This window comes from Kogia breviceps, chromosome 2, assembly GCF_026419965.1.
Source record: "Kogia breviceps isolate mKogBre1 chromosome 2, mKogBre1 haplotype 1, whole genome shotgun sequence".
Lineage (NCBI taxonomy): Eukaryota > Metazoa > Chordata > Mammalia > Artiodactyla > Physeteridae > Kogia > Kogia breviceps.
Window position 1 is genome coordinate 101,767,578 of NC_081311.1, and position 27,936 is coordinate 101,795,513.

The 27,936-nt window shown below is 43.7% G+C and overlaps 1 protein-coding gene and 1 non-coding gene across 8 annotated transcripts in view; one reads left to right on the top strand and one right to left on the bottom strand.

The window, feature by feature from the left end:
• The window catches only part of NCKAP5 (NCK associated protein 5), a 1,012,185-nt gene that overhangs the window by 929,978 nt on the left and 54,271 nt on the right, over positions 1-27,936 (bottom strand). For all 7 annotated transcript variants that reach the window (XM_067025888.1, XM_059055602.2, XM_059055601.2 and 4 more), the window contains exon 2: positions 23,194-23,323. In XM_067025888.1, coding sequence (XP_066881989.1) covers positions 23,194-23,262 — 69 coding nt within the window. In that variant the 5' untranslated portion in view covers positions 23,263-23,323. The remainder of the gene's footprint in view (positions 1-23,193; positions 23,324-27,936) is intronic.
• On the top strand, positions 8,093-8,196 carry LOC131751651 (U6 spliceosomal RNA). The gene has a single exon (XR_009334228.1). It is a non-coding gene; the product is annotated as a U6 spliceosomal RNA (small nuclear RNA).

Below are 27,936 nucleotides of genomic sequence, written 5' to 3' on the forward strand. Positions count from 1 at the left end.
CACGTTTAAGGTAGCAACGTACCCGAGCAAAGGATAAGGCCCTTATTAGAAGCAGGCTGTAAATATTATATGAGGACCCTGATGTCTCTGCTCGGTTTAAGTTACACTGACTTCCAATCATGCATTTTATCTGTTGGCAGGAATACATAGGTGCCCAATGAATGTTACCTTTGGTGATAATAAAACAAAAGCCTAACTTTCAAAAGTGAAATATCCAAAAGGCCATTGTCTGCATTCTTGGCAGAGGCCAGGGAGCCAGTTTTCCCAAGTCAGCAGCCCCTGAGGAGGCTGGCCAGGGGCCAATTCCCAGGGCTGGCGCATTCCTGGGACCTGGCAAGTGGCCACTGGGCCCTTGTTTCCTTTTGCGTTCTCTTTATGTCGTGGAAAATCTTTCCCGCTTCGACCCCTCCGAGTCTTTCTTCCCCCATCTAAGTAAAGAGAGGGAGTCACATGGGAAATGATCCCCAGCCCCTTCCCCAAATCTCATCTCCCACCACTCTGAGCTGGCACAGCTCAGAGCAAGTGAAGGCATCAGGCAAACAAAGGAGGCTCTGGGGCCCGGTCCTCCAGCCTGGGCCCCAAGACCCAGCCAGCCCCCGTGCACAGGGGGTCATTGTACACTTGCCTGGTATACTATGGGCACCTCTGGAAGCCTTTCGAATAAATGCCTGTTATAAATAGACATTGGCTGGGCTTCAAGGGTGGCAGCAGTAGGCCAAAAGTTCCAGAAAAAATATAACGCTCCATATAAGAAGGTCTGGAGTACAGCTCATTAATAGGGGCCTACGGACCCAGCCACTGGAGGAAGAAGAAAGGAATCCAAGATTTGGTCAGGCACAACCTGTGGTTAACACCTGGGTGAGCATTTCTGGCTGATAACATCATGGAGACACCATTCAGTTTTTACACATCATATATGAATACATGCAAACCACACATTAAAAAAACATCTTTTCTGAATGCCCCCTTCCATCTGCAGACAAAGAAACTGCCATCTGGAGGCCCCGCATCAGCCAGCTCTGCATATTTTCAGCACAGAGGAGACCGCACGCCACCCACTGTGCCGAGTGCTCTCCGTGAATCCTTTCCGTTCATTCTCCTAACATCCCTTCCAGGAGGAGATTAGCACCTCTGCCTATGGATGAGAGCACAGAGGCTCAGAGGAGGTAAGCAGCATGGCCAAGCTGACACAGGCCAGGCAGAACCGGGCAGGTCGAGATTCCCATCCGGTTCAGACTGATTCTCCAGCCTGCGCATATGCTCTTTCCACTACATTACACGGCCTCCGGTTCCACTGTACCCTTTGAAATGTGTACTCTGTACACAGGGGGCTCTGAGCGCATGCTTCTTCCTGAAGCTGCCAAACACTGCGGCGCATATGTTTGATCGGCTGAAGTTTAGCAGGTAGGAGCCGCACCCGGGCCAGAACAGCAAGATCTTTCATTTGCATAGAGTCCTCACCGCCAGAGCAACCTCTTGTTCTTTTTATTTTTCAGCGCCGATGGTGACTTTATTATGCACATAAATTATGTGGAGTCACAGACTGGCTCTTTTCATCACTAATTAGTTTTTTAAATGGAAGTCTAGTTAATTCACAATGTTGTGTTAGTTTCAAGTGTACAGCAAACTGATCCAGTTATACACACACACACACACACACACACACACACACACACACACACACACACACATATAGTATAAAATATCTATTCTTTTTCAGATTCTTTCCCATTATAGGTTATTACAAGATATTGAGTACAGTTCCCTGTGCTGTACAGTAGGTCCTTGTTGCTTATCTACTTTATATATAGTCGTGTGTATATGTTAATCCCATACTCTCCCTGCTTTCCCCTTTGGTAACCATGTTTTCCGTGTCTGTGAGTCAATTACTGTCTTGTAAATAAGTTCGTTTGTATCATTTTTTAGATTCCACTTATAAGTGAGATCACATGATATCTGTGTTTCTCTGTCTGACTTCACTTAACATGATAACCTCTTGTTCTTTCTTTTACTTTGCCCTCATGGCAGCCCCACTATTGAACACACAGAGATTCAGAGAGTTTCAAAGACTTGCTGAAGGCCACACATCTACTAGAGGGGTCAACTCAAGTTCAAGCCTACAGACTTCAAGTTCTAATGCAGTGATTAATCAGCTATATTGCATGACTTGTACTCCAGCCACCAGATGACACGTACATAGCCCTGCACCGGGCACTTTTATCAGGACCCTGGAAGAGAAGACCGCGCTCCTGGTCACATGCAACTTGTCTTCTGAAGGCGTGACATCATATTGTTCAAGTCAAACCAAGTTGGCAAATCTGACTCGAAAGTAACAGGCAGGAACTCATTTCTAACAATATGAAAATAATAAACTAGTCTGACTTAGGATAGCGTTATCTTCTCATACCAGAAATGTCAGAAGAGAGGGACTGAGGAGGGGCATGTATTACACAGGATACATACACTGAATACATCCTGTCGGCCCCTACACACCCACTCTCCACCCTTCTCTACCTTGCTCTGGGCCCCAGATGCTCTGAGGGCCCCCCTTCTCTCTGGTTTCCAACTGGGTTCAACAAATGGGAGGTGCCAGCAGGAGCCCGGAGAGTGGGAGGGGACCAGGGTAGGAGTTTTCACGTCCTGGTCCTGATCTCCTCCCTGTTGGTTGTCTGCGTCCTTCCATGTAAGATGACATCTCCTGCCAAGTGGCTCCCTCCCTATGGCCACACGGTTCTCTGGTCACCTCCTCCTCTCCTCTGCCCTTTCAAGCCTAGCATGGTAATGGCTCCCCACTTGTTTCTAACCTCGAGTGCTGCACTATGGTCAGGTAAGTTCCCTTCATGCCATCATCCCTTGGTAAAAAGTCTCTTTCCTAAACTCTCCTCCATCGTGTGTCTCAATGTGCCATCTGTTTCCTTCTAGACCCTCAATGGATGTAGTAAGTAAGGAAACACGATTGTGGATGAACCATCTTTGTAGGCAAAACTATGGACACTTATTCAGGTCCTCCTAAGAGGATGACAAGTGCTAACTGTATGGTCAGACCACTCAAGATGGCTGTTCTCTTGTTCTCTGTATATCCCCTGCTCGACCAATGAGTACTTCACCGACACCCTACTCACGTGACTGACCTTCCTGCATACTTGTGCCAGGCCCCAATTAGCAACTGTTCGTATCAAAGGGGCGGTGAGGGGCATGCCCATCTACTAGTTTCCCTGGTAACTAATGAGCCCACATGATGTCAATTCCCCTATAACTGGTAATCTCCCCTCCCCACCCAGGAGCTAAGACTGCCTCCATGCGTGCTCTGCACAGGGTAGGGTGTGGCTCCAGGGCCTTGCTTCAGACATGTAAACTCCCCCATCCATTAAACCACTGATGTCTCTGTTGCTGACTCCGGGCTCTTTCTTCGATCTTGAAGCTGGGCAAGTACAGGCCTTATAGGCCTGCCGGGTGCAGCCCAACACTAACCATGTGAGTTAGTTACTCTCACTTACCCTCACTTCCTCCTTGCCGCACCTTGCCAAACAGGAATGAGATCAGATATTCTGTAGAACTGCAAACTTGGCCCAGGAGATCTCCAAATAGCTCCTCCCACCACCATCTAGCTAGGATTCCATCCAGGGAGGAAGGAAGGACAGGCAGCTCCAGCTGTGTCCTAGTCGTATCTAGTCGGTGCCTTCAAGGACATCAGCTCAGCGTTGTACCCACCCATGCCAATTCCTGCCAGCCTTCGAGGCCTCACCGTCTCCAGGGGCAGCAGGCCTCTGACCACAGCTCTGCCTCACAGGAAGGCCAACAGCCCCTGAGCCTGCTTATTGCTGGCTCTGACAGATGGATCCCAGAATTCACTAGACCAAATGATTTTATTTCCCTCAACACATGCATGAGAGCAGTCAATGGATTAACTGTATTAGGAAACCTACCAAGCTGAAGACAACTGCTTCAAACTAAGAACCAAAAAGGTGCTGAAAGATAGAAGGCAAGCAAACCTCAGAGGCATCTTTGGAAATGGACAATTATGATCCATTAAGCCTAGTTAAGGGACTGAAATTTATGAGGAGGAAACATCTGGAGCTGCCTGGAATGCAAAGGAACCAGAAGGAACCACTGTTTGGGCTTGTAGAGAGCAGCCCAGACAAATGGGATTCTGTGTTAGGTGAAAACTGCAAAATTCGTACATGAAAGGGACAGAGTCAAGGCAGTGCATCTGGTATTAAGTGAAGCGTTTTAATATGATGGCTCCTGGATTTGCTCTTGAAATATTAATTGAAATTGGGATGAATATGAGGACTGTCATATGAATAGAAAACTGGCAGGAAGATCACAAACACTGGCTAAGCTGAGCCAAGTCAGTGGAACGCAGCGATGCAACAGAAAGTAATGAAAATGCTGCCAAATCCATAGCCATGAGCCCTGTGGATGCTTAATAAATATTAATTGATAATAATGAACTAGAGTACAGGGTGGTAAATTAGCATGAGACAGTTAAGCTGCTGAAATACAGCTAATATATATATAGTTGGTATAACACACACTGATAAATGAATGAGAAGAAAGGAAAATAAACGTGATTTATCTGTGAGGTGCATTTTGCCTGGCACCAGGATGTACCAGGGTAAGAGAATATTAATAGAAGGGTGGGGAGGGGTGGCTAGAGGGGACAAAAGGAAAGTTAAGATGATAATTCAGGATCACAACAGTACTTTCTTAGGGTCTCGGCAGTTCCTCCCAGGAGCCTTGGAGGTATATTGTTCTTTTAAGACACGGTGGTTTTCTCAATAAATTTCTGCTTCCAGGCACTCAGAGACACCATAGATTAATCTGGACCAACTTCCTAGAGGGGGATATGAAAGCTCTCCTCCTTGGGAAGTCCACCCTGATCAATATAGCCAGAGAGAAACCTCTTCTTCCTAAATCCCATCACTCTTGTTGCTTGCACCATTGCATACCTGCTGGTATTACTATGATTTCTGTATATGTGATTAGATTTTTTAAGCTTTGTAAAGCAGAAACCATGCCTTGCATTCTTAGCACTCACCCCACTGTGCTTCAAACCTAGCAGGTGCTCAATTCCTGTGCTGATCCATTAGAAACTCTGGAAATGAAAGCAAGCACCTATCAGAGAGGATACCCAGCTACCTTTTGGGTTTGCGGACCTGCTTCTAAGGAGATCGATGAAAGCACTACCTCTTGTTATGGACAAAGCACTCAAGAGTTCGCTGTGGCAATGATCCTAGGCTGCCAGAGGATGATGCAGAAAACTAAGTTGCCATGGCAACTTGTATGATCTGATGACTCCCATTATTGAAAGATGGTGAGATACCAGGAGAATGACAAGCAGATCTCTGATCCCTAAAACAACACAAAACATGCTGAGCAAATGTTTTTGCTCATTTGTACTTATTTCTTCTGTAGAGGCAGTATTATTTCATCATCTACCCATAACACAGCATTTGCAAAGGCTTTCAAAATGTTTCCCGTTTTGATTTAGTGATCTCTGAGACGCTACATAGGCACAGAGCTACCTCCAAGGCAGGCAGACGGCACTCATGGCAGCAGCTGAGCACAGGTGATGGAATCAGGTGCTGCTGAGATCCTGCTGTGTGACCCGGGCAACGGATGCCATCTGTGTGCACGTGCTTTGGACCAGACTTGCTAGATTAATGACAGGGGGAGCCACTTAACCATTCTTGAGTCAGATGTCTTTGAGAATCTGATTATACCTGTGGACTTGCTCCCCAGAAAAATACACATATGCATATACACATAAAATTTAATATAATACATTTCAGAGAATTTAAACCTCTGCAATCTTCTCATAAATTTGCCCTATCAAGTACCTTGGGACTCAAGAGGGCCCAGATACCAAGTTAAAAGTCTCTGATGTATAATGATAAAAACTTTACACACACATTAGACTCATCCTGGGGCAAACCAGAAAAGCAGGGTGTCATCTACTCTCCCAATCTTCCCAACCAGCACTCAGTGCCTTCTCCAGGTAGTTCCATCTTCCCCTCATATCCACTGTCTCCTGCTGGTGGGTGCTTGCCCCTGAACGGCTTCTCACTGGTACATTCACTCACTCATTCATTCATTTCACGGAGTGTTTTCTATGCGTCAGACTTTAGGGATGCAAATGTGAGTATGACAATGCTCTTGTCTTCAAGGAGCTTACAGTTCAGTTCAGTCAGGATTGACTGTGCTCCCCAGGGGACAATCAGCCATGTCTGGAGACAATTTTGGTCATCACAGCTGGAGGAGGAGAGCTATCGGCATCTAGTAGGTAGAGTCCAGGGATGCTGCTACACATCCTACAAAGCACAGGACAGCCACCACAGCAAAGAAATACAAGCTCCAGAATGTCAGTAGTGCCTTGGTTGAGGTTCTACAGTAGACAGGCTTGTACCCAAGTGGTAAATGAAGAGATAAAGGTCAGCAGTGAGTATTACGGCAACTCAGGAAAGGACATTTTAATAAGAACTTGGGGAGATACCATTACGATGGCAGTCTGTCTGATTTTCAGGGATTAGGGAAAGGAAATAAGGGAGAGAAGACTCATTCAGGGGAAGCCATCACCATAATAAAGGCAGACCCTCCTTTAGGCAGCGTCAGATGAAGGAGCACCAATTGCAGAGGGTGGGCAAACAAATGACATATTTTGGGAATCTCCTCATGGGAAATGATGCTGGCTCCCTAACCATCTCCAACAGCCAGTGGCCCAGTCAAAAGAAGGTACAGCCATTTGGTAGAATCATCACTTAAGTTATAAAGCCTGTTGCATACTGGGGGTGCTATATTTGGAGGTGCCCCATCATTCACCAGTTCCTCCCTACTCCACTGCCATTCTAATCAATAATTCCACCTTGGCTTGTACATGTCACACCACAATCAGTCCTCATATGGCTAAAAATATTAAATTACAGATCTATGATATTATATATATATCACATTTATATATATATATATATATATATATATAAAATAAATTTTAATCTCTATAGAAGTTGGTTCCAAGACCTGGTTAATCTGAAAAAGCACAAGACGAGAAATTAAGCTTAGACCAAGTTTTGACACATGCATTTTTTATTCTTTATAACCTTCCCCCTCCAACCTCTGCCCCTTTGACAATTCTTTTGTCGAAATCAGGCTTCTGATACCAGGAGGCAGAAATATGGCAGATATTAAACCTCTAGCCCTGTTGAGGCTGGGGCTCTTTAAGGTTGGGAAGCATCGTGTGAGGCGCTCCCAGTCACTGGCAAAAAAGGTTTTCTGCTTCCAAGCTGTACAGCACAGCGTAGTCTAGAGGTAGACACACCTGAGTTGAAATCCCAACTCTATCACTCACTCTAATTCCCTTTGCAGTCCTACAGCGTTGAGGAAGTTGATGAGCTTATTAAGTTTCTGATTTCTCATTTTAAACAGGAGTAAGTAGAGTTCTTACCTTAAAGGGCTGTCTTGGGTATTAAATGGCAGTTTCCACCTAAAGCATTGAGTGGAGTGCCTGGCACACAGTAAGCCTCAAAATATTGCTGCTATTATTACTAAGGGAAGGAAGCCCTCCTGGTCGACATTTGATGCATGATTCTCGGCCTGAACGGTCTGCTAAAGCGGCTTCTGTGTTCGACTCAGCCAGCCCCACTGCTGACACACTCCAGGCCCACCACTTGGGCATATTCTACATCTACTCCTCTGTCCTCTTCTCCATTCATACTCTGTCTTCAGCAGCAGTATTGCTCAAATCTTTAATCTCCCTCCCAGTGTTGTTCTTGCTGGGTCCTGATCTCTTTCTGTTTGTCCGGAGCCTGTTTACAATGCTTAGCAACCAAGTGTTGTGGGCTGTGCCCACCTGGCCAAGCCTCTCCTGTCTTCCCCCAGCTCATCTGCCCCAAATCTATCCATAGTCCCCAAGGATCTGTGCTGCTGGAGGGCAGCTGGACAGGGCATTTCTCCAGCGTTCTCTTCACCTGCCATGATGGGCTCAGCTAGGCTGGTAGGCAGATCCACTGGGTAACTATCCATATAAGGATCTTACACTTGTTAAACTCTATCACTGCCCACTTTCAAGGGGAACAGTCAAAGATTCAGCATGGTCCTCGCTTTGGCAGCACATATACTAAAATTGGAACGATACAGAGATTAGCGTGGCCCCTGCACAAGGATGACACACAAATTCGTGAAGCGTTCCATATTTAATCAAAAAAAAAAAAAAAAAAAAGATTCAGCATGCCACTTTAGAAAGGTTACTAGCCAGACCGAAGTTGGCCTGTTCTCCACTGTTGCTTTTTCCTTAAAAAGAGGCCTTGGTTGGATCCTCAGACATCACCACACCTTCCAACATCTGGCTCTGGTGCACGGTCTGTTCTTAGGACTTCTAGGAGATGGCTAAGAGAACTGTCCTTTTTTTAGGGGGACTGAAGCAGTCGGGAAATAAAAAACTCGCTCTCATTCCTTGACCCTCCTCCACTTGATGCTCACTTGGGAAATCTCAAACAATCTTGACATCAGAGAACAAACGTCAGGCTTCCCAGAGGGCAGCTTGGTCTTTGCCCAGTGGTCAGAGGCACTGAGTAAGCCCTACTTTATATATGCTTCCTTTAGTAGAAGGGGTCAAGGGTAGCTGGAATTTGAGTAGCTAGAAACCTTCTCCAGAAACCTGGTAGTTTCTGCACAGCATCCCTCTGGTGAAGGGTAGTCTAACTATAGCACCAACAAAGTAGGGGTAGCTACAGAAATGCCTGGAGCATTTAGAAGATGCAGATATTTTCCTGAATACTCACAATCCAATGACTGCTGTGAACAACACTAACCATGCCTGTACCCTGCGTTTAGAAAAAGTCTCAGTGAGTTTGGAGCTTTCTAAAACCTTTCCCTTCCCTCAACTTCTTGAGGACCTGCATCTTTGCATGACAGCCTCAACCTGCCTCTTTGCCTGCCTCGGTGTACTATCTGTCCTGAGGGTAAACACAAATCATTACTCAGAAAGTTAGCACTCAGGAAAAGCCAACATGGACCCTCAAGCTTCCCATTATCTCTAACATGTGCAGATAGCCTTCAGAATCCAGCCTGCTGCTGTCTTTGTAAATAAAGTTTTATTGGCACATAAACCCCACCCAATGATTCCCGTCTTGTCTGTGTCTGCTCTCCGTTACAACCATAGAGCTGAGTTGTTGTGACTGCTCATTGAGCCTGCAAGCCTCAACTGTTCACTCTGTGGCTTTTTACAGAGTTTGCTGATGCCTGCTTTGAATAATTCCAGTCACTAAAAGGGGTGGCAGGGTCGGGGGGGACGGAATAACTGAACATAAAACAACAGAAATTTAAATGTGCGTGTCAGTCAGGGCTCTGTGTGTGTGTGTGTGTGTGTGTGTGTGTGTGTGTGTGTGTGTGTGTGTGTGTGTGTGTAAATAAAGAGATTTATTATGAGAGAGTGTTCTTGTGATTACGGAGGCTGAGAAGTCCCATAGCTGTCTGGGAGCTGGAGGCCCAGGAAAGCTGGTGGTGTAGTTGACTCCAAACCCCAAGGCCTGGGAATGAGGAAGCCAGTGATACAGGTCTGAGTCCAAAGGCCCGAGAACAAGGAACACCCATGTCTGAGGACAAAGTAGGTGGGTGTCCCAGCTCATGCAGAGAGCAAATTCGCCCATCCTCTGCCTTTTTGTTCTATGCAGGCCTTCAACAGATCAGGTACCCACCCACACTGGTTAAGGCAGTCTTCTTTGTGCAGCCTACCAATGCAAATGATAATCTCTTCTGGAAGCATCCACACAGACACACCCAGAAATAATGTTTTGCCAGCTATCTGGGTATCCCTTAGTCCAGTTGAGTTGACATATAAAATTAACCATCACAATTTGATATAAGGAAGAAGTTTCCCTGGGAAGAAAGTAATTCAGCAATGAAATGAGTTGTCACCAAGGGGTTTAGGACAATTTCCTTGGGTTGCCTTTCTTCTCTATTTTTAACATTTATTTTTATTTTTTGGCCGTGCGATGCAGCATGTGGGATCTTAGTTCCCCAACCAGGGATTGAACCCGTGCCCCAAGCACTGGAAGCGTGGAGTCTTAACCACTGGACCCCCAAGGAAATCCGTCTTTCTTCTCTTCTATCCCAATCTTTACCTACCATATTCTCACCATTGCTTCGAAGCACAGATCTAACAGCAGCTACTGCATGGTGCCTCCTTACATCCTCCCAGAATGATCTCAAGTCCTGTCACTGTCAATGTCACATCTGTGTATCTTCTCCATGTTATGTTATTTTTCCTGCTTATTAGATCAGCTTCTACAAATAAACTGTAAACACTTTGAGAAGGAATATTTCCTCATATCAGTCAGGGTCACCCTGCAGGAAAAAGATGACACACTCAAACCACTTAATTGAGGAGATTTTGGTAAAGGAACTATTGATTAAAGTATGGGCAGACCTAAAGCAAACCAACATGAGATGGGCTGGCAACACCCAGGAGTCATTACTACCAAAAAGCCTGAAGGGGTCTGGGGAGAGAGAAGGTGCCAGAACACAGAGAGCTGTGGTTGTAACTGCAGCTAAAGTTGTGGGAGAGAGTTGCCCAACAGAAGCTGTGGCCCTAGGCAGAGTAGTCCAGTCACTGTGGTCCACAGCCAGGCAGGAGGAGAGCAGGAAAACAATTACCTCGACCTCTCTTTCCTCCCAACCTGTGATGTCCTTCTAGGTCATCCCATTGGCCAAACTCAGTGAGATGTCAGAAGGCCAGGGATTCTTTTAACAAGGTCCATGTGGTACATCTTCCAGGGGTGCACAGCCAGGTAGAGAAGGATGGACTGGATCTGGAGGGGGAAATGGCAACTATCCAGCACATCCTATGGCTACAAAAGCATCTTAAATATGAAGCAGGTATTCAGTGATGTTTGTTGATTGACAGAGTTAATGTGAGCCTGTGGAAGGCCTAATTACTCTAATGATTTGGATGCAAACCATCCAGAGGCTGAAGGATGAATTGAAGGACCTGTAAGGGGGCTTCCCTGCTGCCACGAGTCTATCAAAACTGCACTCTGTCAGATGTGAGGATCTAGTATGGCCACTGTTTTGTCTTCCTTTCAGTGGGGGAGAAAAGATTGGGGCACCACATGGAATTCAGCACTCATGAGAGAAACTGCTACTCCTATATGTGCTTAAACGCAAAATGTATTTTCCCCCCAAATTAAAAGAGAATCTTTGCTCTTGAAATGTGAGCTGGAAAAACGTTCACTTCCTGGCCTGCTCACCAGCTAAATGCTACCACAGCTACAAGTGTCAAATAGCTATACACGCAGCCTATTTGCAGAGATGATTCCTGAAAATAAAAAAGCAGTGTGAAATGCTGATTTTTCTGATCAAAAAGCATCCTAGGGTGGGCTGAAGAGTTTTGGGTCAGGAAGAGGCCCCAATTTCTGGGGTGATTTTTATTGTTATCAGAGAGAAGACTGTACTTTCCATGAATACGCGGCTACTTGGCATACTCCTACCGGGAGAGGCCAACGTGTTGTCGCTTGTCTTACTCTCGGTGTCTTTATCCCTTACATTGAAACATAATTTTCATTTCAGTTTCACTTCCCCTGTCACGTTCTTCTTTAAAAGGATGATTCATAAAGTCAAAAATCAGCAACATCAAAGAATATTTTAGCGTTACTAGGGTGCACGCATGCCCAGACACACACACACACACACACACACACACACATGCACACTCTCTCTCAAACCCTCCCATGTGTCACATCCTGAAAGCAAAATTGTGACTAAAGACCACAAATTCACATCCCCCAGTTGGAGCTTTTTTTCAGTATTTGGACTGTGAGGTTTTTTTATTCTGTGGTTCCTCCAGCATAAAAATTTTAAAACTGTTGCAGGGGAGCTACTCAACACTTCATGATTTGATTATGTGAAATAAAAAGTGTAATGAAGTTAATAGTGCCTTATTCTTGCAGTACATTCTAAGGAATTTTTTGCCTGCAAAATCTGAAAGTGGAAATTACCTCTGGGCCCTCTGACTCTCAAAAATATGGGTCATAATGGTTATGGCAGTGGAATGTCAAGACTTAAGAGTTTAGTACGTTTCTCTATCCTCTGCTCAGTTTTCCAAAGGATCTTCTCTTACTGGATTATTATTAGAGAATGAAAGACAAAGAACTGAAGTGACAGGTCAGAAACCTCACTTCTACTCTTGGTTGTATCCTACTTGTGCAGCCTCAGGAAAAGCGTTTAAACCTGCTGATTATTAACTACTTTTTCTACAGAGTGAGGGGACTGGATAACCCATTCCCAATTTGGATTCTACGATTTAAAAATAACATAGAATAGAAAAAAATAAATAAATAAAATAAAAAGTAAAACTAACATAGAATAGAATAAAATAATAAAAAATTTTAAAAATGACTTGGGAATGAAGAGTGCGTGATATGATGCCAAGTGTTTCTTTCTTTTTTTTTCCTTGTATTTCCCAGCAACCCTGATCTAGAATCATCCCTGTGCGCTTCTTGCCTAGTTATTTATGTGGTTTCGGCACAGAGCCGAAGAGGAGGACAAGATCTTGGGTTCAAGTCCTTTATAGGCCAGTCAGCTTTGATCTCTTCCCCCATTTATGTCTGTCTCTCTGACGGTCACAATAAAATTCACTAGGGTCTTTCAATGGATCTCACACCCTAAAAACCAGTCCTCTTGCTGTCATTGTCCCAACAGTGGCATCTTATGTGAGGGAAGAACATAACGGTAAAACAGAAGGCAAAATCATAGTCACATGGCCTACCCTGTATAACGAGGAATAGCATTCAAGCATCCCTGTACCTTGGGCCACATAGTCATAGAAGAACGAATTCTTTTTCAGGATTTTCCCAACATGCACATGCAGATGTCACGTTCAATCTGCCTCTATTAAACACGGAAGACATTTCACTAGTGTAAAAACTCTCCTAAGCAACATATAGGGAGATTTAACAGGATGACGTTTCTCAGGTGGTACCAAGCAACAAGTTCTCCTTTTCCCAACGTTCTTTTGTGCTGTAAGTCAAGAACCAGATCCACAGTCCCCACAAGACTCAGGCTAGAGCCACATGTCAATGGAAACACAAGTTTGATTTGGGATTTTCAGGCAGCACAGGTAATACGACGGCTTTCATTTATGCTCACAGTCAAGTCTGTCCCTAAGGAAAATTTAAACATGGCAAAAATTTCATTGAATCTCCTTCTCTGGTTTTCAGATGCCCAGTGCCCTCGTGACAATCCATATCCCCTCCCCTCCTTGCCCCAGCCCAGCCTTTCATGCTGGCACTCTGTGCTCTGTATGCTTTTCTTTACCAACTCCCTCAACAAAATTCTGCTCATCTGTCTGACATCTGGGAATGATCCAAGACATTTTATTAATGAGTGCTACTGTGAATGATGAAACGACAATAGCTTAGCATGCTTGCTTTTTTTAAAAAACATCTTTATTTGAGTATAACTGTTTTACAATAGTGTGTTAGTTTCTCCTTGACAACAAAGTGAATCAGTTATACATATGCATATGTTCCCATATCTCTTCCCTCTTGCATCACCCTCTCTCCCACCATCCCTATCCCACCCCTCTAGGTGGTCACAAAGCACAGAGGTGATCTCCCTGTGCTATGCGGCAGCTTCCCACTAGCTACTTAATTTATATTTGGTAGTGTGTATATGTCCCTGCCACTCTCTCACTTCGTCCCAGCTTACCCTTCCCCATCCCCATATCCTCAAGTCCATGCTCTAGTAGGTCTGTGTTTTATTCCCGTCCTACCACTAATCTTTTCATGACACATTTTTTTCTTAGATTCCATATATATGTGTTAGCATATGGTATTTGTTTCTGTCCTTCATTTTTTTTTTTTAACATCTTTATTGGAGTATAATTGTTTTACAATAGTGTGTTAGTTTTTCCTTTACAACAAACTGAATCAGTTATACATATACATATGTTCCCATATCTCTTCCCTCTTGCATCACCCTCTCTCCCACCCTCCCTATCCCACCCCTCTAGGTGGTCACAAAGCACAGAGGTGATCTCCCTGTGCTATGCAGCAGCTTCCCACTAGCTATCTAATTTACATTTGATAGTGTGTATATGTCCCTGCCACTCTCTCACTTCGTCTCAGCCCACCCTTCCCCCTCCCCATATCCTCAAGTCCATGCTCGAGTAAGTCTGTGTTTTATTCCCGTCCTACCACTAATCTCTTCATGATATTTTTTTCCCTTAGAGTCCATATATATGTGTTAGCATACGGTATTTGTTTTTCTCCTTCTGACTTACTTCACTCTGTATGACAGACTCCAGGTCCATCCACCTCATTATAAATAACTCAGTTTCATTTCTTTTTATGGCTGAGTAATATTCTATTGTATATATGTGCCATATCTTCTTTATCCATTCATCTGTTGATGGACACTTAGGTTGCTTCCATGTCCTGGCTATCATAAATAGAGCTGCAATGAACATTTTGTTACATGACTCTTTTTGAATTATGGTTTTCTCAGGGTATATGCCTAGTAGTGGGATTGCGGGGTCGTATGGTAGTTCTATTTGTAGTTTTTTAAGGAACCTCCATACTGTTCTCCATAGTGGCTGTATCAATTTACATTCCCACCAGCAGTGCATGAGGGTTCCCTTTTCTCCACACCCTCTCCAGCATTTATTGTTTCTAGAGTTTTTGATGATGCCCAATCTGACTGGTGTGAGATGATATCTCATTGTAGTTTTGATTTGCATTTCTCTAATGATTAATGATGTTGAGCATTCTTTCATGTGTTTGTTGGCAATCTGTATATCTTCTTTGGAGAAATGTCTATTTAGTTCTTCTGCCCATTTTTGGATTGGGTTGTTTGTTTTTTTGTAATTGAGCTACGTGAATTGCTTATAAATTTTAGATATTAATCCTTTGTCAATTGCTTCATTTGCAACTATTTTCTCCCATTCTGAGGGTTGTCTTTTGGTCTTGTTTATGGTATCCTTTGCTGTGTAAAAGCTTTTAAGTTTCATTAGATCCCATTTGTTTATTTTTGTTTTTATTTCCACTTCTCTAGGAGGTGGGTCAAAAAGGATCTTGCTGTGATTTATGTCATAGAGTGTTCTCCCTATGTTTTCCTCTAAGAGTTTGATAGTGTCTGGCCTTACATTTAGGTCTTTAACCCATTTTGAGTTTATTTTTGTGTGTGGTGTTAGGGAGTGTTCTAATTTCATAATTTTACATGTAGCTGTCCAGTTTTCCTAGCACCACTTATTGAAGAGGCTGTCTTTTCTCCACTGTATATCCTTCCCTCCTTTATCAAAGATAAGGTGACCATATGTGTGTGGGTTTATGTCTGGGCTTTCTATCCCATTCCATTGATCTATATTTCTGTTTTTGTGCCAGTACCATACTGTCTTGATTACTGTAGCCTTGTAGTAGAGTCTGAAGTCAGTGAGCCTGATTCCTCCAGCTCTATTTTTCGTTCTCAAGATTGCTTTGGCTATTCGGGGTCTTTTGTGTTTCCATACAAATTGTGAAATTTTTTGTTCTAGTTCTGTAAAAAATGCCAGTGGTAATTTGATAGGGATTGCATTGAATCTGTAGATTGCTTTGGGTAATAGAGTCATTTTCACAATGTTGATTCTTCCAATCCAAGAACATGGTATATTTCTCCACCTATTTGTATCATCTTTAATTTCTTTCATCAGTGTCTTATAGTTTTCTGCATACAAGTCTTTTGTCTCCTTAGGTAGGTTTATTCCTAGATATTTTATTCTTTTGTTGCAGTGGTAAATGGCAGTGTTTTCTTAATTTCACTCTCAGATTTTTCATCATTAGTGTATAAGAATGCCAGAGATTTCTGTGCATTAATTTTGTATCCTGCTACTTTACCAAATTCATTGATTAGTTCTAGTAGTTTTCTGGTAGCATCCTTAGGATTCTCTATGTATAGTATCATGTCATCTGCAAACAGTGACAGCTATACTTCTTCTTTTCCTATTTGGATTCCTTTTATTTCTTTTTTTTCTCTGATTGCTGTGGCTAGAACTTCCAAAACTATGTTGAATAAGAGTGGTGAGAGTGGGTAACCTTGTCTTTTTCCTGATCTTCGTGGAAATGGTTTCAGTTTTTCACCATTGAGGATGATGTTGGCTGTGGGTTTGTCATATATGGCCTTTATTATGTTGAGGAACGTTCCCTCTGTGCCTACTTTCTGCAGGGTTTTTATCAAAAATGGGTGTTGAATTTTGTCAAAAGCTTTCTCTGCATCTATTGAGATGATCATATGGTTTTTCTCCTTCAGTTTGTTGATATGGTGTATCACGTTGATTGATTTGCGTATATTGAAGAATCCTTGCATTCCTGGAATAAACCCCACTTGATCATGGTATATGATCCTTTGAATGTGCTGTTGGATTCTGTTTGCTAGTATTTTGTGGAGGATTTTTGCATCTATGTTCATCAGTGATAATGGCCTGTAGTTTTCTTTCTTTGTGACATCTTTGTCTGGTTTTGGTATCAGGGTGATGGTGGCCTCATAGAATGAGTTTGGGAGTGTTCCTCCCTTTGCTATCTTTTGGAAGAGTTTGAGAAGGATAGGTGTTAGCTCTTCTCTAAATGTTTGATAGAATTCACCTGTGAAGTCATCTGGTCCTGGGCTTTTGTTTGTTGGAAGATTTTATGTGTGTGTGTGTGTGGTATGCGGGCCTCTCACTGTTGTGGCCTCTCCCGTTGCGGAGCACAGACTCCGGACGCGCAGGCTCAGCGGCCATGGCTCACGGGCCCAGCTGCTCCGCGGCATGTGGGATCTTCCCGGACCAGGGCACGAACCCGTGACCCCTGCATCGGCAGGCGGATTCTCAACCACTGCGCCACCAGGGAAGCCCTGTTGGAAGATTTTTAATCACACTTTCAATTTCAGTGCTTGTGATTGGTCTGTTCATATTTTCTGTTTCTTCCTGGTTCAGTCTCGGCAGCTTGTGCATTTCTAAGAATTTGTCCATTTCTTCCAGGTTGTCCATTTTATTGGCATACAGTTGCTTGTAGTAATCTCTAATAACCTTTTGTATTTCTGCAGTGTCAGTTGTTACATCTCCTTTTTCATTTCTAATTCTATTGATTTGAGTCTTCTCCCTTTTATTCTTGATGAGTCTGACTAATGGTTTATCAATTTTATTTATCTTCTCAAAGAACCAGCTTTTAGTTTTATTGATCTTTGCTATTGTTTCCTTCATTTCTTTTTCATTTTTTTCTGATCTGATCTTTAAGATTTCTTTCCTTCTGCTAAATTTGGGGTTTTTTTGTTTTTCTTTCTCGAATTTCTTTAAGTGCAAAGTTAGGTTGTTTATTCGAGATGTTTCCTGTTTCTTAAGGTACGATTGTTTTGCTGCTATAAACTTGCCTCTTAAAACTGCTTTTGCTGTATCCCATAGGTTTTGAGTTGTCGTGTCTCCATTGTCATTTGTTTCTAAGTATTTTTTGATTTGCTCTTTGATTTCTTCAGTGATCACTTCATTATTAAGTAGTGTATTGTTTAGCCTCCATGTATTTATACTTTTTACACATCTTTTCCTGTAATTGATATCTAGTCTCATAGCATTGTGGTCGGAAAAGATACTTGATACGATTTCAATGTTCTTAAATTTGCCAAGGCTAGATTTGTGACCCAATATATGATCTATCCTGGAGAATGTTCCATGAGCACTTGAGAAAAATGTGTATTCTGTTGTTTTTGGATGGAATGTCCTATAAATATCAAGTAAATCCATCTTGTGTATTGTATCATTTAAAGCTTGTGTTTCCTTATTTATTTTCATTTTGGATGATCTGTCCATTGGTGAAAGTGGGGTGTTAAAGTCCCCTACTATGATTGTGTTACTGTCAATTTTCCCTTTTATGGCTGTTAGTATTTGCTTTATGTATTGAGGTGCTCCTATGTTGGGTGCATAAATATTTGCAATTGTTACATTTTCTTCATGGATCAATCCCTTGATCATTATGTAGTGTCCTTCTTTGTCTCTTGTAATAGTTTTTATTTTAAAGTCTATTTTGTCTGATATGAGAATTGCTACTCCAGCTTTCTTCTGATTTCCATTTGCATGTAATACCTTTTTCCATCCCCTCACTTTCAGTCTGTAAGTGTCCCTAGGTCTGAAGTGGGTCTTTTGTAGACAGCATATATATGGGTCTTGTTTTTGTATCCATTCAGCCAGTCTGTGTCTTTTGGTGGGAGCATTTAATCCATTTACATTTAAGGTAATTATCAATATGTATGTTCCTATTACCATTTACTTAATTGTTTCAGGTTGTTCTTGTAGGTCTTTTCCTTCTCTTGTGTTTCTTGCCTAGAGAAGTTCCTTTAGCATTTGTTGTAAAGCTGGTTTAGTGGTGCTGAACTCTCTCAGCTTTCGCTTGTCTGTAAAGTTTTTAATTTCTCCATCAAATCTGAATGAGATCCTTGCTGGGTAGAGTAATCTTGGTTGTAGGTTTTATTCCTTCATCACTTTAAATATGTCCTGCCACTCCCTTCTGGCTTGCAGAGTTTCTGCTGAAAGATCAGATGTTAACCTTATGGGGATTCCTTTGTGTGTTATTTGTTGTTTTTTCCTTGGTGCTTTTAATATGTTTTCTTTGTATTTAATTTTTGACAGTTTGATTATTATGTGTCTTGGTGTGTTTACCCTTGGGTTTATCCTGTATGGGACGCTCTGTGCTTCCTGGACTTGATTGACTATTTCCTTTCCTATATTAGGGAAGTTTTCAACTATATATTAGGGAAGTTTTCAACTATAATCTCTTCAAATATTTTCTCAGTCCCTGTCTTTTGCTCTTCTTCTTCTGGGACCCCTATAATTTGAATGTTGGTGCATTTAATGTTGTCCCAGAGGTCTCTGAGACTGTCCTCAGTTCTTTTCATTCTTTTTTCTTTCTTCTGCTCTGCAGCAGTTATTTCCATTCTTTTATCTTCCAGGTCACTTATCCGTCCTTCTGCCTCAGTTATTCTGCTCTTGATCCCATCTAGAGTATTTTTCATTTCATTTATTGTGTTGCTCATCGTTGCTTGCTTCCTCTTTATTTCTTCTAGGTCCTTGTTAACTGTTTCTTGCAATTTGTCTATTCTATTTCCAAGATTTTGAATCATCTTTACTATCATTATTCTGAATTCTTTTTCAGGTAGACTGCCTATTTCCTCTTCATTTGTTAGGTCTGGTGTGTTTTTATCTTGCTCCCTCATCTGCTGTGTGTTTTCTGTCTTCTTATTTCGCTTATCTTACTGTGTTTGGGGTCTCCTTTTTGAAGGCTGCAGGTTTGTAGTTCCCTCTGTTTTTGGTGGCTGTCCCCAGTGGCTGAGGTTGGTTCAGTGGGTTGAGTAGGTTTCCTGGTTGGGGGGACTAGTGCCTATGTTCTGGTGGATGAGGCTGGATCTTGTCTTTCTGGTGGGCAGGTCCACGTCTGGTGGTATGTTTGGGGATGTTGGTAGCCTTATTATGATTTTAGGCAGCCTCTCTACTAATGGATGGGGCTGTAGACCTGTCTTGCTCTTTTTTGGGCATAGGGTGTCCAGCATTGTTCGTTGCTGGTCTTTGAGTGAAGCTGGGTCTTGGTGTTGAGATGGAGATCTCTGGGAGATTTTCGCCATTTGACATTGCGTGTAGCTGGGAGGTCTCTTGTGGACCAGTGTCCTGAGGTTGGTTCTCCCACCTCAGAGACACAGCCTTGACCCCTTCATGGAGTGCCAAGAGCCTTTAATCCACACGGCTCAAAATAAAAGGGAGAAAAAATAGAAAGGAAAGAAAGGAAGGAAGGAAGGAGGGAGGGAGGGAAGGGAGGAAGGAAGAACGGAAGGAAGGAAGGAGGAGAGGAAGGAAGGGAGGAAAGAAGGGAGGAAGGAAGGGAGGAAGGAAGGAGGGAAGTAGGGAAGAAAGGAGGGAAGAAAGGAAGAAAGAAAGGGAGAAGACAAAATAAAGTAGGATAAAATATAGTTATTAAAATAAAAAATAATTATTAAGAAGAAAAATTTCTATTAAAAAAAAAAAAAGCGGGTCGGTCTAACCCTAGGACAAATGGTGAAAACAAAGCTATACAGGCAAAATCTCACACAGCAGCACACACCTACACACTCTCAAAAAGAAAAAAGGGGAAAATAATAGTTTATCTTGCTCCCAAAGTCCACCTCCTCAACTCGGGATATTTCTCTGTCTATTCAGGTTTTCCACAGATGCAGGGCACTTCAAGTTGACTGTGGAGCTTTAACCCGCTGCTTCTGAGGCTGCTGAGAGAGACCTCCCCCCTCCTCTTTGTTCGCACAGCTCCTGGGGTTCAGCTTTGGACTTGGCCCCGCCTCTGCGTGTAGGTTGTCCGAGGGCGTCTGCCCTTCGTTCAGACAGGACGGGGTTAAAGGAGCAGCTGATTCGGGCTCTCTGGCACAGGCCGTGGGGATGGAGGGCACGGATGTGGGGCGAGCCTGTGACGTCAGAGGCCGGCGTGACGCTGCACCGGCCCGAGGCACACCGCGCGTTCTCCCGGGGAAGCTGTCCCTGGATCACGTGACCCTGGCAGTGGCGGCTGCACGGGCTCCCGGGAGGGCCGGTGTGGAGAGTGACCTGTGCTCGCACACAGGCCTCTTGGTGGCAGCAGTAGCAACCCTAGCGTCCCACACCCGTCTCTGTTGTCCGTGCCAACAGCTGCGGCTCGCGCCCGTCTCTGGAGCTCCTTTACGCGGTGCCCTTAATCCCCTCTCCTCGCGCCCGAGGAAGCAAAGAGGCAAGAAAAAGTCTCCTGTCTCTTCGGCAGCTCCGCGCACCGTTTCTGTAGCTCCTGTAAACGACGCGCTTAATCCCCTCTCCTCGCGCACCCCAAAACAATGGTCTCTTGTCTCTTCGGCAGCTCCAGACTTCTCCCAGACTCCCTCGCAGCCAGCCGTGGTGCACTAACCCCTTCAGGCTGTGTTCACGCCGCCAACCCCAGTCCTCTCCCTGCTTCCGACGGAAGCCCGAGGCTCAGCTCCCAGCCCCGCCTGCCCCGGCAGGTGAGCAGATGAGCCTCTCGGGCTGGTGAGTGCTGGTCGGCACCCATCCTCTGTGGAATCTCTCTGCTTTGCCCTCCGCACCCTGTTGCTGCGCTCTCCTCCGCGGCTCCGGAGCTTCCCCCTCCGCCACCTGCAGTCTCCGCCCGCGAAGGGGCTTCTAGTGTGTGGGAACCTTTCCTCCTTCACGGCTCCCTCCCACTGGTGCAGGTCCCGTCCCTATTCTTTTGTCTCTGTTTATTCTTTTTTATTTTGCCCTACTCCGGTCCGTGGGGAGTTTCTTGCCTTTTGGGAGGTCTGAGGTCTTCTGCCAGCGTTCGGTGGGTGTTCTATAGGAGAAGTTCCACGTGTAGATGTATTTCTGATGTCTCTGTGAGGAGGAAGGAGATCCCCGCATCTTACTCTTCTGCCATCTTCTCGCTCCCCCCTAATATGCTTGCTTTTATAGGGTCTTTGTATCTTCTCTGAGACCTAAGACCAAATTAGGGGCTTTAGGGATTAATCAACAAGGATGATACTTCTGGGTTAAGAGGACCTTTCTTGGGCTGCTCCTACTACTACATGAGTGCCTAGCTAGGCATAAGACAGACCTTACTGACAGGTTGATATGTAAGAAGTGTTTCCTTTGGCAAAGAAAAAAAGGAGAGGTTGAGAAATTATCTTTTTTAAAAAAACGTATTTATTTATTTTTGGCTGTGTTGGGTCTTCGTTTCCATGTGTGGGCTTTCTCTAGTTGTGGCGAGCGGGGGCCACTCTTCATCGCAGTGCACAGGTCTCTCACTATCGCTGCCTCTCTCGTTGCGGAGCACGGGCTCCAGACGCGCAGGCTCAGTAGTTGCGGCTCACTGGCCTAGTTGCTTGGTGGTATGTGGGATCTTCCCAAACCAGGGCTCGAACCCATGTCCCCTGCATTGGCAGGCAGATTCTCAACCACTGTGCCACCAGGGAAGCCCTGAGAAATTATCTTTTTATCCTAAGTTTCCCTAGAAGTTGCAAAGGGTGTAGACATATAAACACACACACACACACACACACACACACACACACACACACACACACACACACACACACACTTTTCACGGCACTGTACCTGGCGACAGAAAGAACTCAGAACTGAGAAGATGGTACGCCAACTGGGAGGAGAACTTAAAATCCTGTAAGAGTTCTTAGCCTCTGAAGGTATGCTGGTCAGTGCACAGCTCACAGACACAGAAGAACCAGACCCCAAAATTAAACACAACTCTTTTCTCAATTCCCAGAAACTCACATTTATCAACAGTTTGTGACATGAAGCCTCAGCAGTCACATGGTAAATAGCTAATCTAGACACCGACAGAGCAAGACCTACAGCAGCAGAATTGGAAAAGGGCAACTAATAAATCAACAAATATTTTATTGGATACCTACTATGACCCCAACTCCAGGCCAGAAGCTGGGAGGACACAAATGAATAGAGCACATCCCTAAATGTCATGCCAAAGAAGGTACTAAGCTACATTTCTACTTGAGTAGATGACCAAAAGAGTGAGGAATGACTTGCTTCATTAGATTTCTTACTCTGTTCAGATGCATCATTGAGTAGGTGACCCCAAACATCTCAGCTCAGACTGAAAGAATGGCCAACCTTCAGAAATCAGTGACTTAGTCTATTTCCTTGGACTAACCAGATTCTCATACACGAAAGCAAACCCAACCAAATTGTTAAGAATTATGCTCATCAGTATTCAAACTTTTAGAAAGAAAGTTTATGGACCATTGAACAAATTTACATACCCAAGATCTCAGAGATTTTCTCTGCTCCTCAATATTTGAAACTCTACTGAATTCTTGTTCAACTTACCCCCAGAGTTAAGCCAAATGGGTGATAGAACAACTATATACTAGCTTGGCATTTGGTATCAGCTCTACAGTAGTGTTTTTGTATGGGTTAAAGTTTACTTCAGCAGGAATTAATGAAATTATATATAATGCTGACAGATTATGACATTTGCCTATTAGGACACTATACAAACATTCCAATAGTTTGCTGGCTTTTGACTTTGTAAAAAATAAGTGAAACAAAAATCCCAGGAGATATTGTTAATGGGTAACTGGAATAGAGGTTTTGAAAGCACAGGGTTCAGGAAATCACAGTCAAAGAATAATGCATTTTAAGCCAAAACATATAGTGGTAAATGAATATTTAGTACTTACCACAAGACTGCTATCTAGAGACAGCCTTTTTCCAAAGTCCCTTTTCTCAAGCTGTCTCTTTCCCTCCATGAGTGAAGTTATTTATTTTCCTTTGTGATTTATAAGAATTCCCCTTCTGTTTCCAGGGTCACTGCAAAAAGTGAACATGTGTTTTACTATCCGAGCGAACAGTGTTTAGACCCCTGTTGTTCACTTTCTAACCAGGAGCAAGTGTTGAAGCCAAAAATACCCAGACCCAAGTCATAAGTTTAGAACTGGGCTCTCTCGACTCCAAAACCCTCTCCTGCTGCCAAGGTCAGAGTTGTCTTTATGGAGGCCCCTGTGTTTTCACAGGTTTTACTAATGGAGTTGCAGAATGGGTTTGCAGGTCTAATCAGCAGACTGTGGAAAAAAGCAAACAGTCAGTTTCATGCCACACTTGCTTCACACCCGTCCTCTCTCTATCCGCCAGCATCATTCTGTTGCTATGCACAGGGATGCTGTCTGCAAATTCCATGAGAGCAAATGGACAAAGCCATGCTCCATATCCAAGAGCTGTTGAGTCCAAGGCCCAGTAAGGGGAAACCAAAACATGGACATTATTGTCAATATTTAATTTAAAAATACTTAATTTAAACCTATTTAAGGAACATTACAAGAGACATTTGCTTTGGGAAAGGTTGAATCAGCATGAATGGTCATGGCATCATTATCGTGAGTAAGTATTTGAACACCCACTGCATTTCACCAAATCAGATAGAGTTAATCCCTGCACTCCACTGAGATTGCTTGCTCTAGAATGACTCGGTATTCTGGTTAGTAAGGATGCATTAGATGTATTAAACACTAGCTTCCAGTTTTTACCAAGACGTAAAATGCTTGAAATGAGAGAAATAGGTTTGAACCCAGACTTTCCTACCCATTAGCCAAGTGACCTTGGACAAGTCATTTAGACTCTCTGGAGCTCATCTTGCTCCACTGCAAAAACAGATAACAAATGGCCATCAAATGATGTATATAAAAATGGTTTAAAGGCAATAAATGACAACTTACATTTAAGTTCTAATTATGCATGGATAACATTAAAAACCAGTTAACCTTAAATACAAGTCGACATAATTTAATATGCCTTTGATGACTCAGAGGGCACTCTGAGGTACAGAAATTCCTCATAATTCGCAAAAAACACATTTTATATCAGCCACTGAACTGCCGACATAGAAGAACTGAGCTTAATAAAATGCTATACCAATCAGTTTCTGACACAATTGAGAAGAAATATTTTTTCGAATTATTTCAACTGCTCCAAGTTTAACGAGGATACAACAGACACGGCCTCACAGCCCATACACAGTATGTGACCTCTTTCTCTTGGTTTCCTCTACCAGGAAGAGGGTTGAGACAGCTGTGCCCCAGGCAGGGTTTGCCCACATTATAGTCAGTTGTAGGAAACTGACGGGCTTCTTTTCCACTGTAATCATTCCATCTCTCACTTTCAGGAACACTCATTTTAATTCATCACTGGTCCACTCAGAAACTCCACTCTGACTTCAGGGTAAAATCCAAAATTTTCAACATCATGTTCAAGGTCTAATTCCTGCCAACCAGTCTTTTACAATCTCCAAACACACGAAGAACGTTCCCAAAACCACACTTCGGATCATACCTCCACCTGGTCTAATCCTCCCCTTGCCCCAGTGCCTGGCTCAGATCCCCGATCCTTCCCAAAGCCTTCTGCATCACTCCATTTGGCAACGATTCCTTTCCCTCCTAAGGTTCACAGAAATCCTCAGGGACCTTAGTAATCACCTTCATCACCTGGGGCAGTTCTTTTAAATATAGTCAGTTCTTAATATCTGCTGTTGGTAGGGCCTAAGAGTTAAAAACCAACAAAGCACTGGCAGCATTTGTCAGAAGAAAGTTAGTTCTATGCTAATAGTATAGGTCAAACGATTCGTTAACTGAAATTTATTTGGGGGCTGTCTTTCGTGCTTTCAGCTGTTCCTACCCAATTTGCAGCCCCCTTCTCATCCCAGGGACTCTCTGCTCAGAATACTCTCTGTGATGATCAATCCAGCTACAGAGACTACTGAGGCCCTGAGACTCCCCCCTCCAACAAAAGCACGCCCTCCTGAGTCTTATATTCCCAAGAGCCTTGGGGATTAATAGATCACAATAGGTGATACTTTGGCATTTAGCTCATGTTTATTAAGTGCTTAATGAATGGAGGACTCAGTACTTTGATGTTGGTGACACAGCACGTAAATAGAGACCAAGCCCCTGCCTTTGTGGAGATTACATTCTAGTGGGGAGTTTACAGAAAACAAAGAAGCAAACAACTCCAAACCACGATCGGTACCTGCTATGAAGGAAACAACCTCCCGTGACTGGTGTAACCGAGGATCAAGTGTGTGAAAAGGGAAGCAAAGTTTAGACAGAATGGTAAGGGTATGAGCCGCCATATAAAAACATGGGTAGAGAGCAGTCCAGGGCTTCCCTGGTGGTGCATTGGTTAAGAATTCGCCTGCCAGTGCAGGGGACACGGGTTCGAGCCCTGGTCCAGGAAGATCCCACAAGCCACAGAGCAACTAGGCCCACGTACTACAACTACTGAGCCTGAGCTCTAGAGCCCACATGCCGCAACTACTGAACCCACATGCCACAACCACTAAGGCTCCTGCACTCTAGGGCCCGTGTACCACAACTACTGAGCTCACGTGCTACAACTACTGAAGCCCATGCGCCTAGAGCCTGTACTCTGCAACAGGAGAAACCACCGCAATGAGAAACCCACGCACTGCAACAAACAGTAGCCTCTGCTCACCAAAGCCCACGCACAGCAACAAAGACCCAACGGAGCCAAAAAAAAAAAAAAAAAAAAAAAGCATTCCAAGGTAGAGGGGGCCAATCTTTCTGCTGGGAAGGATCTGGTAAAGAGGTTTGTGTGCCCTAAAGCAAACTAGGAAGAGAACTTGTGAAAAAATTCTGAGATTTAAGTAACAACTAGTTCACACAGTGTGTTGTAGGCCAAGGTGACTTGTTTGTTCTAAACACAATGGTTAATCTTCAGGTTTGATTCTCTACTTCACTCCTTACTGATCACATTAAATTATTTAACCTATTTAAGCTCCAGTTGATTCATCTATGAAAGGACACTAATAACACGACCTTCTTCCTAGTAGGGTTGTTGTGATGATTAATGAGATGATCCACTGAAAGATCACAGAGCAGGACTGAAACCAAGTCCCCCTAAAACCGAGTTCCTCTGCTGAGTTTATGATTAAAGACTCTATCCAAAACGTTATTCCCTTTCTTGTCCAATACCTGTTCTCCTCAAGATTGAGAAATATCCAAGAAAAGGGGGGATTGAAGCCAAGCAGGACCCTGTGGGGCTCCTGGGTACAAATCTTTTCCGTGTCCCCCTATTTTGTAGGAAATATGCTTCATTCAGCCTCCTTAACCTTCCCTGAGTTCCAAAGGGCAGATTCAAACAGTTGCTAAGCAGGGAAGGGAGAGAATGCAGAAACAAGGGAGGAGCAGTCAAGAAACAATAGCACAGCCTTGGGACAGGGTCCTGGTTCCTCCTCAAGGAATGTACAGAACAATATCTTTGAGTTCTTCTGCAGGAACTAAGGTCCCCACCCAGGTGGAAGATAGTAACTTCAGGCTGAGCTCAAGATTCCTGGAGTACCACCCTGTTACCTCACCACCAACCAATCAGAAGAAAGCCATACACCCTACAGCCCTCACCCCAGATTTCACCTATAAACACTTTTCCCAAAAAACCATCAGGGAGACTTCCCTGGAGGCACAGTGGTTAAGAATCCACCTGCCAATGCAGGGGACACGGGCTCAAACCCTGGGCCAGGAAGATCCCATATGCTGCAGAGCAACTAAGCCCATGCACCACAACTACTGAAGCCCGCGTGCCTAGAGTCCATGCTCTGCAACAAGAGAAGCCACCGCAGTGAGAAGCCTGTGCGCTTCAACAAAGAGTAGCCCCCGCTCACCACAACTAGAGAAAGCCCCCATGCTGTAATGAAGACCCAACACAGCCATAAATAAATAAATAAATTTATTTTTAAAAAACCAAAACATCAGGGAGTTCAGGGTTTTTGAGTATGAGCCACACTTTCTCCTTGCTTGGCCCTGCAATAAACCTTTCCTTGCTCCAAAAATAAAATAAAATAAATAAAGATCACATAGTAGGTAAGCTTTAAATGTTAGATATATTCATTATCCCTTCTGGTATATATGATTCAACCCATTAAGAAGCAACTCTAGTGACTGATTTTTTTGCTCTGTAATAAGCTGATGAAGCTGTCATTGGGAAATGGAGATCCTTTTGACAGTTCTCGAACAGGCTAGTCTGCTATGTGGAAGGCTGATTGAACAGCTTAACCTGGTCAATTTCTTTTCACGTTTTATGATGCTAATTATATAGGCAAAGATTGACATTCAAAACATTTAACAACTGATACGGCATAAGTATTGACTGATCAGAAGGGCACAGTCAAAGGCAATAAGCAGTACAGCTATAGCAGTACATCCTGGCCAATTATCAGCCTAAGTATATGTACTACCTTTACCCCAAGAACTTGAAAATTTGTGAATTAAAGCATAAAATGAGCATGGAAAGGATCAAAGGAAATTATCCAAAAGGATCAAAGCAAGGCCACCCCAAAGAAATAAATGGCAACCAGGTTGCGTCAGTATGAAAAGAGGAGGGGCCCACAAAGGAAAAGTCAGGAAGGCTCATACACT